The sequence below is a fragment of the Crocodylus porosus genome, unplaced genomic scaffold, assembly GCF_001723895.1.
Source record: "Crocodylus porosus isolate Cpor-Errol unplaced genomic scaffold, CroPor_comp1, whole genome shotgun sequence".
NCBI lineage: Eukaryota > Metazoa > Chordata > Crocodylia > Crocodylidae > Crocodylus > Crocodylus porosus.
Window position 1 is genome coordinate 13,317,297 of NW_017728911.1, and position 11,686 is coordinate 13,328,982.

Sequence of the window (11,686 nt, forward strand, 5' to 3'; positions counted from 1 at the left end):
CAATTTCCCAGCCAGCGGATCATGGTGGACCCAAGGCCACAGTTGGCCAGTTTTGCCAAGAGGTGATCATGGGTGCTACTCCTTCCTTCTGTGGGGTGGCTGGGACAACCCTGATTGCCTGAGGGGTGCATGCCCCCAGTCCCCTTCTAGGAGAGCATCAAAGCAGGTCACCATGGCATGCAGCTATTCAGGCATGGCCCAGCCCCAGTTTGACCAGGTGGAGGGAAGGAGGCATGGGCTAGCCCTGTGAGAGGCCATGGCCCAGGCCCAGGCCCAGCTTTAACAGCTGTGTAGGGTGAGGGAGCCTGGTCCAGATCCATGGGAGGAAGGGGGCATGACCAAGCCCCAACCTGACTGTGCAGAGGGAAGGGGGCATATCCCAGCCCCAGGGGGAGGGGACATGGCCTGGCCTTGAGGGAGCCTGGCTGCAACCTGGCTATGCAAAAAAAAGGAGGTGTGACCTGGCTTCGGTCTAGCTGTGCGAGGATAGTATAGTGACCTAGCTCCAATCAACTCAACACGGCTTGGGATTTAGGCATTGAGGACGGGTGGCAGTATTAACTGCCACTAGTCCCCTGCCACCAAACCACCCAAACCAGAGGGATTCATATGGGCTGGATTCCAAGGCTCCATGGGATGAATTTTGCCTGTGGGCTGGAGGTTGAGCATCTACGAACTACATGATATCTGTATAGATTCCAGCTCTACCTTCTGTGATTCTCTAAGGTGGTAATTTGGTTTTGTTCAGGCACTTGAAGTGTATTTCCTGTAAAGCCAAAGTACTCATGGATACATCTACACATGCAAATAACATGATGCAATAAACTCCAGAGTCGTTTGAGATGGAGTACACTGTTCTTGGATGCAGTGTCTACGCATGTGCCTCAGACAGCAGCAATTTGAGTGCAGGGAGCAGACCTGTGCTGGTAGGGGCCCAGAGGGTCAGCTCTGGGAGGCAGTGTCAGGTGACAGGGACTAGCAGAAGCCAGATGTCTGACCCCCAGCTGACTGGGCACAATTTCATGGAGTTCATAGATGTTAGGGCTGGAAGGGACCTCGTAAAATCATCGGGTCCAGCCCCCTGCCCAAAGAGCTGGAAGGCAGAGTTAAAGGATCCCAGCAAGATGAGCATCCAAACGTTTCTTAGAAGTGTCCAGAGAAGGTCCTTGCAACACCTCTGGGGGGAGTCTATTCCAGGCATTGGGCGTTTGGACAGTAAAGAAGCTTTTCCTTATGTCCAGCCTAAAACAATCTTGCAGGAGTTTGTAACCGTTGGACCTTGTCGTCACTTGGGGTGCTCTGGTGAACAGGGGTTCCCCCAGATCCTGATGCGCACCCCTTATGTATTTATAGGCTGCCACCAGGTCATCCCTGAGCCTGCGCTTCTCCAGGCTGAAGAGTCCCATGGCTTGCAGCCTCTCTTCATAAAGCCTGTTCTCCTGCCCTCTGGTCATGCGTGTAGTTCTCCTCTGGACTCTTTCAAGCTTCTCCATGTCCTTCCTGCATTGCAGAGCCCAGAATTGGATGCAGTACTCCAGAATTGGATGTTGCAGCCTCACCAAGGGAGAGTACAGTGGGAGGATGACATCCTGGGTCTTGCTCGAGATGCATCAGTAGGTGCAAGCTAGAGTTTTATTTGCTTTGCTGGCTGCAGTATCGCACTGCTGGCTCATGTTCATCTTGTGATTGATCATGAACCCCAAGTCCCTTTCGGTTGTGGTGCTAGCGAGTGTAGCACTGCCGAACCTGTAAGTGTGATGTGGGGGGTTTTCCCTGAGGTGGAGCACAGAGCATTTCTCCGTATTGAATGCCATCATGTTTTCATCTGCCCATCTTGCAAGTCTGTTGAGGTTGGCCTGGATCACCAACCTATCCTCAAGTGTGGATACTCTTCCTCAAAGTTTGGTGTCATCGGCAAACTTGGCCAGTCCGCTGCTGACTCCAGAGTCCAGATGGTTTATAAAGACATAGACATTTGCATCTCGTGGTCACTATCTACACGTGCATTTGATCACACTTAATGATTCTGCCGTAAGATAGTACTGTCCCTGACAGTACTACCCTATAGTGGAGTTAATTAGTTTACTATGCCCTAATACCAGTGCCTGTGTAGACTATGACACATTACTACAGAGCTGATTAGCCCTCACCTCAGTAAAGCGCATGTGTAGATGCATTCAGTGACTCAGTATGTCATAGTTGACTTGCATTTGCTTTTCCCGTGCTTAGCTGGCTAAAATAATGTTTGAGTTGAGTATCAGAAAATTTTTCATTTTCTACGTGCTCAAAATGTGTTGAACTGAGCAAAGTCTTTGTTACATTTAAATCAAAATATAAAAGGATTATTTGGACTTTTTTTCTCTGCATTGTATTTCAATTTCTGAATGTCTGCTTCATTATCAAGCAGGTAACTTTCCTGAGGGTTACTGATAAAGGTATTGTTGGATATTTGTCCAGCTTTATTCTCAGTAACACTTTTATTTTGCCTGTAGCTTTCAAATAAAAACCTTGAAGAGAAGTTTAAAAGTTTAATACTGATCTTAAAAAAATTCTTAAAAAGTAGGAAAAAGCTGCACGGTGTGCCATTGAAGTAGTTGTTTTTGTATTTTATCTCCAGTATATATTTTTTTACTTTTGAATATTTAATGAGGTCATATATTCAGAAATGGTGTGTCTAACCCTGATATGCATAATACAGTTTTTAAAATCGGATAATAAAATCTATATTGTGCTCTCTGATTCCACTGCTGTCATCAGTGTCGTACCTGAGATTAGCCTTATTACCTCATCTGTTTATGCTTTAGAGACCTAGAATTTAATATAGGAGTCAGTCTGGATGCAAGTGGTTTTTAAAAACCTTCTGTGAACTGATTGGGCATCTTAAAGTTCAAACATTTGTATTAATCTATCAGCAATTTACAATATTACATCTCTTCAAAAGAACCTTTCAATGTAATGCTCTAGATATGTCTTGCAACAGTAATGAATACACAAGTGTGTTTCATAAAGTAACAGCAGTTTCAAAATACAGCCGTTGCGTTCAGTGGATAAAACTACACAGCAGTGGGGAACACTGGTGGCATTGTCAAATGCACCCATTATTTACTACTATGTAGAGAAGTGATATGGTTTAGTAAATGATCATTGCACACAAAATGGTTTTATTTCAACAATGCTGACACTTTCTGAAACACCTGTGTGTGTGTGTGTGTGTGTGTGTGTGTGTGTGTGTTCAAAGCATCCCATTATGTTGTTCATAAACTTTAAGCTAATTGTGCAGCTATAGGGCTATAAAAACTTACTGCATTTTAAGTTATTCCATTTTAAAATAGCTTACTTCATTACAGACTCCAGTTTTAGAGGTCTACTGCCTTTTTCATAATTTGAAAAATAATGCAGACTTCAGATCCTGAAACTTAAAAAAATGTGCATATGCAGAATTTGCATTTTAATATGGTACATGTATTGTCTTACAGTGACTGAGTTCATTACAAAGACAATATGAACTTAAGACCCAGACACTGTAAAAATATGTTGTAGTAGGAGATTGAGGAAATTCACGTTATGATCCCCTTTCAGTATAACATAATATAGAATTACTATGGAACACTTATAATATCTTATAATGTGAGATTACCAAGGGAACCCATTACACTCCCTTTATGACATATGTTATGATGATGAAAAGACTTTGGTGCAAGTGTATCTGGCCTTTTATACAATTTAAAAAATAAATGAAACCAAAAAAAGGTCATAATACTTCTTTGAGTTAACAGAAGACATAGCTTTGTTGCTTGTTGTTGACTTCTCCGATTTTTACCTTGGCTACTATGGGCTACTGTGGAAATCTGGTACATTGGAGCAGACTCAATCATGCATCAGTGTCCCCACACCAAAAAATGGCAATGGGGCACTTTGAACTAAAGCTCGTTTGAGATTTAGTTCAAAGCACCCTTCCACCATTTTTTGTTGTGGGGACACTGATACACATGATGCTCAGGTGCTTTTAATTAGTGTGGCCCACTAATTAAAGTGCCTTCCCTCCCCGCCCCCACATGTGTAAAAATGCCCTACTTGATGTATGTAAGTTGTTTTGAGATGAGGGAAGTGGGGGCCTTCAACTTCCCAGGTGAGATCAGTTGAGAAATATAATGCAGAACACAGGAAGTTTTTGAGGCCAGTTGTACCAGAGTAATGCAACTGGATTTAAACTAGCAACAGAAATCAAGGACAATAAGAAGTCCTTCTTTAGATATGTAGGGAACAGGAGGAAAACAAGTGCAAGTATGGGGCCATGGCTTAACAACTCAAGATAACTGGCTACTGATGCTCAGGAGAAAACTCAACTCCTGAATGACGACTGCTTTGGTATTTCACCAGTTTAAGGGGAAAATCATACTAGATAAGGTTAAGAATGGGCATGGTGGGAATGACCGCCTTCGTACCATTGACATTGAGCTGCTACGTGATCAGTTAGAAAAATTAGACATTTATAAGTTAGCAGGACTGGATGAACTTCATCGGAGAGTGCTGAAGTAGCTGGCTGAAGTTATTGCAGGACCTCTGGCGAAACTCTTCCAAAACTTGTGGCTCTTGAGGGAGGTCCCTGAAGACTGGAAAAGGGCCAATGTTGTGCCCATCTTCAAAAAGGGGAGGAGAAAGGACCCGAGCAAGTATAGGCCAATTAGCCTAACTTCCATCCCAGGATTGGGATTTGGATGTGGTGGTGAAGAGCTCACTGGCCAAGTTCATGGACATCACCAAGTTATGGGGGAGCGTTGTCACACTTGAAAATAGACTGCAGACACAGGCGGACCTAGATAAGCTGGCACGTTGGGTAGATCAGAACCAGATAAAGTTCAACATTGAGAAGTGTTAAGTGCTCCATCTGGGGATGAAAAATTCCCAACATACTTACAGGCTCAGTAACGCCGAACTGACTAGTACCACGACTGAAAAAGACCTAGGGGTAATAATAGATCATAGTATGAACATGAACCATCAGTGTGATGCTATAGCCAGCAGGAAAAACAATACTCTGGCATGCATCAACCAATGCATCTGAAGCAAACCCAAGGAAGTAATTTTTCTGCTTTACTCAGCATTGGTGAGGTCACCTGACCCCAGTTGCCTTTCCTGCCTAGTGCAGGGGGGCTGGACCCGATGATCTTGCGAGGCCCCTTCCAGTCTATGAATCTATGAAGCACTCTCTGATTTCTTAAAGTCTTTTAAAGTGTTTTAAGAGAGGAAGGCCAGTTTTATCACTATATCATTACTCATATCATTCATAATCACATATGAGGATAAGGAGAAGAATCATGTCTCAGTAGGTAAATCAGATCTTTTTCTCAACTGCTAGAAGTCTGTAGTTGATACACAAAGTTCATATTTAATATTAATTATAAGTTATGAGAACTATATAGGACCTGTTTAGGAAAGAATAGACCTCCATACCACAGGTTGAACTCCATTGGTTCCAATTCAGCTGAGTCTTCAACTGATTATATTACATTCCTTGGGTCTCTTCAGTTATTGTATAATATTTTCAGCGCAAGCAAGGGGAAATTGTGAAGAAAACTATTCCAGATTCAGTCCATTCTGTGTTTAATAGTTGGGCTGCATGTTTTGACTGTACCTGCTGTTTTTTGTCAAGATTTTGAAAGGCTTTCTAGTAGCATTGAATGAGTTAGATTACTTGAGTCTGACTGCCAAAATCAGAAGCAAGATTGCTGGACTAATAAAATACACGTCAGAATATAAATGTTCTACTTACTTCAGTTTAGCTGAAAACTTCCATTCCCACCAGTCTTGTCCTACAGCTCAGAGATGCAACCCTGGATGCTAAAAAAGGCAGCATAGTGTCTTTTCATTGAACTGGCACAACTGAGAGAGATTTATGATGAATGTCTGCATGTTGCCACAAATTTGGCATTGATGTACCAGGGTCAAAACCCCTTTCTAAAAGCAGATGCAGTGATACAAATGATCAAGATAACCCTGATGATGTAAAGCACCAACTTAAGGACAGTATTTCCTTTCCTATCATGGACTCTGTCACAGGCAGACTTAAAAACAATCTTGCTGTAATGGTATGTATCTGTCAAAAATTTGAACTTTGAACCTTTCTTGACAAGGACGATGCTGATCTCAATGACTTTCTAATCTGTGTTCTACTGAAGTTATCACCGGTGATGAGAAAGATAAGGTAATAGTTCTTAAACGTATTTACAAAGACTTTATTGCCCCCCAAATAATATTACCATTTCATTTATTAAATTACAGTATGAAGTCTCTCTGCAAAAACTTCTCCCCAGCCTAATTGTTGCACAGTTTTTGCTGCATACCAGTCTCTGTGGCCAGTGCATAAAGATAATTTAGTGTGCTCAAATGTGTCAAGAACTAGTGCTGTACAGCAATGGATCAGTCAAGGTTGAGGGCAAAGCATCTCTTACAATTGAACATGTCCTTACGATATTTATCATTTTTTGGTAAAATTGTTGATTGATTTGCTGGAAAAAGTTGAACTCCATATAATTAAGTTATATGGAATATTCTTTTATATTTGTCACATATCTTGACTGCTTTTGCCTTTTTCCTTTTCACAACGTGGCTGACAGTGATGTCTTTGCTTATATTTATGATATATATTTGTAACTTTTTTTGTATTTATCATCTCTTTGCTTATATTCATGAGTTTTGAATTCATAAGTTTTGAAATAAATTTTTGGAGATCGTACTTCTGCTTTATGTACACACATTACTTGCAATTATTATTTTACTCATTTTAATGTCTATTAAGAAAGAAAATTCTCATAATTTTGGAGAGGCCCTCAAGTTTGGGGGCCTGGTGCAATTTCTATCACTGTTCCTCTCTCATACGCTCTCCTCATGCTTCCATATTTTCATTGTTATTTTACTCATGTCAGCTAGTTACTCATGTCAGCTAATGCTAACATGAGCCTGATCACCTCTGTAAGTCTTCTATGTAGGCTTAACAAGGGATTCCCTTTTTTAGAAGTTTTCAGTGTTTCAGTCCTCTTTTTCCCTTTCTAAACTTCCTGTACATTTCTAACAGATTTTAATGATCTCTCCCTTTACAAGACAACAGATTATTTCAGACTGAATTAGTGACAGGTTTTTTTGTTTTGGGTTTTTTGCCCTTTAATATGTTTCTGAATCACTGTCTCTATGATCAACTATAGTAGTTGGCTTAGAACATCCATGTCTTCAGTGAGCTGTTTCTCTAAAAGTTATTTCTAATGTTCTTTACTGACATAGAAGGTGAAACTACACTTGTGTGTCTGTATACCCCTCTACACATGCAGGTAAATGTGCAATGGGATCTAATGCATGATTCACACAATCACGCCTCCTGCCATGCCATGCATGCATGGCAAGAGAAAATATTGTGGGATTGCACATCAGATCCTATTGCACCTTATTGCTGATGTAGGGAGCCTGCATGAAGCAAGCTCTAGTGACTGGGAGCCCCCTCAGCTGAGAGGCACCCACCTGTGGAGGCACCCTGTATACCCGTGGCTGGGTGATGCAGTGGGAGGCACGTTGTGGAGACCCAGCCTCTGTAGCTATGGGACCCCGGGTCCTAGCATCTGTGGGGTTCTTCCAGGCCCCAGAGTCCATAGCTGCTAGCGCTGAAAGTTCCCCACTGTTACAGGACTTGGGACTTGCAGACTGTGGTTATGGGAGACCCTGCTAAATATGCAATTTTAAAGTTTAATAGAAATCAGCTAAAATGTTGGTACACATTTTGAAGTCTAACTTTTATAGCTGGTTGGAGCCTTTTATGGCATGTTAGCTACTTTGCATGTGTATCTGGTCTCAAGGTAACTGTGCAGTTAACCATTACACTGGTTCCCTGCATGGCTCCCACAGGTGGTGAATACATGTACGTGCCACTCCTGAGACCAGTGAACTGCTGTATGGATCCGCTCCTTGTCTAGGTGGAGGTGGCTTAAAGTAAGTTGCCTGCAGTTAAACAGGTGCAGCAAATGCTTGTTCACACTCCAGAAGTGTAATGTAATTATCCTTGAAGATAATTCAGTATGCATAACCAAATAATACACTAAGGCATAGTTATGAATTAATATAGGGTTGTCCAAATGGTAGCCTGTTGGACGTCTCCCATTGCTTTCCAGCCGCTGTCTCAGTGGTCTCTGGGCTCCCCCTACCTCATCCAGGTTCTATTTTTAACCCCTTCCTTGGGGATAGGGTGATGCCAGGCTGCGGTGCCCAGGGAGCCCATGGTTCGGGAGGCCCGGAGTCTCTGTAGCTGGAAGGGCACCTGCTTATGGGCATGTCAGGAATCTGGTGGAGAGACATGCTGTAGGCACAAGTGTGTGGTTGGGGGGGCATATGTTTGGTGCAGGCATGTGATTTGTCAGGGGCTGGAGGGAGGGACATGCAGCCAGTGCAGGTGTCTGGCCATGGGTCATGCAGCCAGCACATGAGTGTAGCTGGGGAGAAGGGGGAAAGGTGTGCATCTGCACAGGCATGTGGCCAGGAGGGCGTGTGTTAGACAGAATACATGCTGAATGAGCTTTAAGTAGTAAATGAGGCAGCCTGTAACAACATTCACTATTGTCCTTATTTCTTTGTTTTATAATCCCTGTGTTTTGGTCTTGAAATGATGGTTGATCCTGCAAACTCTTATTCCGATGAGTAACACGTAGGGGAGCAATTTCATGAGTAAATTTATAATATTGAATAACCTTTGCAGGGCAGAATTTTATTTCCTGAATAAACTAAAGGTTTGATTTTAGAAGTCTACAATAACACACAGTTCTAATATTATAAAAGCCTAAGTCTGTCTGCCTGTCTGTCCCTAATGCTCTATTCACACTCTAATTGGCTGACAGAAACAGCCAATCAGAATGCTCCAAGTGTGAGGGAGCACCGCCATGATTCCAAAGCCCCTCCAAGCAGTGCTAAGGACCAGTCAGGGGCTGGGGGAGCCAGGACCAGCAGCGCTGGCCGCGGCTCCCCCATCCTGCTCCCTGCAAGAGGCAGAACAGTGGCAGCATGGGGCATTAGGTGGTGGCACTCCATCTCAGCCCCCCCCATCCCCCCATCATTCTTTGTGGGGCAGCTGGCTAGTAATCAAATATCTCCCTAGAATATCAAAGAATGTGCTTAGTTTACTTGCAATATTTTAGGTGCCTACCTTGACGTATTTATCTATGGCCTTTTTCAGAGGTCATCAAATATTGAAGATACTAATTAAAGTGAGGAGCTTTTGGTGTATAGGTTTCTCATTTGAGTATCAAAATTACTCAAAATTAATTCAGTTGATGAATTGCAGGACTGACATTCATTTTAGTCAAATATATCTAAAGGTTTTTATTTTAAATGATATCTGTCCTTTCCTCCCTGCTAGGTCTCTCGATTCAATATTGAGCAATGCTGTACAAGGCCTATCTGTCCTAGATTGTCACCTAGTTGAAGTGGAGGGCGACACTCTTTACTTGTATGGTTCTGGAGCTCTGGACTGCCTAGATCGAAATTGGAGTGTTCAAACAGCTGGAGCTGTCACCACAATCTCCTTTATATTTATAGAATTTGATGAACTTGTTCATGTGTTAACTAAATTGAAGATCAAATTTCCTAATTCTCTGGTAAGAAGTTTCCTTAGATTTCAGTGCTCTGTATTGTTCCAGAATATATGGCTGTTCTTTGTTTACACCTTTTTCAGTGAAGTTATCGTCTTCGTTTTTCAGGCTTGTCATTTATATGTACAAAACTGTGATGTGAACAACCAAGGGGTTTTGACTGTATTGTGCTATAGCCTGATGAGGTTTCTTTGACCAACACCCGGTTTTCAAAGGGAAGTGATAGAAATTATTTCTGATACAAGAAACAAATTAACTGTACTTATACACTTAGATGTATAACAATGGTGTGGTGTTGAGCCATAATTTCCATGTATCAGAAAGTATTCCCTTCTATAGCATAGCCAAGATATGAGAAGTGGGAAGAATTTACAAGAAGTCATGGTTAAAGAGAAACCTCTATGGAGTTCTGTAGTTCTTGCTAATGTAAATATACAAGTCTGGCCACATGTCCTCTTAATGACTTAAAGCTGTAAGCTCAATACAAATTATATAAAAGTACCCCCTAAACATCTCCCCTGAAACGTACTGTATTTACTTGAATGTAAGATTTGGTTTTTCCTCCAATCAGCATGGGGAAAAAACATCCTTCCTCTTATATTTGCACACAGAAAAACCTCATTAAATACATTATTTATCATTTTAAACTGCTTCCAGAAACGGCATATGCTCAGTCATGAAAACCAACTATGAAATTGATTAAATGTAGCCAATGTTGAGCATGCCTGTAAAACACATAGCCTATATTGGGTAAACGTACAGATGGGAACTTACCACAACAGTAGATTAGTGCAGCCCATCTGACTAAGATGTATGCTGAAGCACATGCAGGTCTACGAAGTGGCAGTTGGAGCCTAGCCTCAACATGAGTGAGAGTACCTTCCTGGCCGCGGGTGAATTCAAGGACCTGTTGTTCCCGGGGATCTCTGTCTCCCGTGAGGGGATAAGGATCCTTGGGGTGGAGTTCAACCCTGAGTTGAGCAGAAGGAAGGCCTGGGAAAAGACGGAGGCCTAGGCCAAACAGATTTTGGGTCTGTGGCATGTGCACCACCTCTCCATGCAGGGGGTGCATGGCATTCATGAAGGCAGTGTTGCTGCCAATGCTTCTGTACGCCACACTGGTCTACCCTCTGCTGAAGTATGTCACCCACAGAATCCAGAGATATTCTGCCTTCTGAGGATCCAGATGGGAGAAGTTGGTGAGGAAGACTCTGTACAAGACAAAGTGGGCCAGAGGCAGGTGAATTCCAGACATCCTTCCAGACATCCCAGGCAATGTTCGTGAACAAGATTTGCAAGCTGGTGACTGGAGCAGAGTCCCAAACAGCTTGCTTCATCAGGTACTTTGCAGGGCACCTCCTGAGGCTGTGAACCATGGATCATCTGTAGTTCTACAAGGTCCTAGACAAGTTCTAGAGCAGATACAACCTACACAAAGAAGCCCTGGTGACCATGTCCAGCCACAGGAAGATGCAGGAGTCAGTAAGAGCCAGAGACAGACTGTCAACTGTGGAGTTGCTTCCCAGTGGTGGCTGTCAGACCATATGGGAGTGCATCTTTCACAAGGGCCTATGAAATGATCACAGAGACCTGAACTGGCAGCCCACTGAGCATTCCTAGTGTGGATGCTGAGGCACACAGAGGGCTAGAGATGTCAGCCCAACTGCCCCATGGCAACCTGCCAAAGCAGAGCAGAGCAGAGATTATCAAACACCTCCTATGGGGCTGTCTATATGCCAAGGAGGTGTGGAAGAAGTATACTGGGTGGTGACGGGGGTCAGGCTGATGACAAGAGAAACAGCTTTGTACAGGCACCTGACCAAGCACCAGGGGACACCGACAGCCTGCTTTGACCAGTTCATTTCCTGTGTCAGGAGTTCCCTGCAGAAGACCAGGAACCTCCTGATATACAGGAACATGGAGCTCTCAGCCAAGGACTGAAAAACTGGGACTGAGCAAGCTGCAGTCTTACTACCAGAAAACAGAAGGAGAGGGCAGAGAAGAGGTGGCCAACATTGTCTGGGAAAGAGACCACTGGTACAAGGTTTTCAACCCGCCCC

At 43.1% G+C, this 11,686-nt stretch overlaps 1 protein-coding gene across 3 annotated transcripts in view; it reads left to right on the forward strand.

Moving 5' to 3' along the window:
• LRRC49 (leucine rich repeat containing 49) overlaps nt 1-11,686 on the forward strand; it is a 125,800-nt gene that overhangs the window by 91,411 nt on the left and 22,703 nt on the right. For all 3 annotated transcript variants that reach the window (XR_002100751.1, XM_019533459.1, XM_019533458.1), the window contains one exon: nt 9,395-9,632. Coding sequence is in view for 2 of the 3 variants with exons in the window: in XM_019533459.1 (XP_019389004.1) it covers nt 9,395-9,632 (238 nt within the window). In the remaining variant the exon portion in view is untranslated. The remainder of the gene's footprint in view (nt 1-9,394; nt 9,633-11,686) is intronic.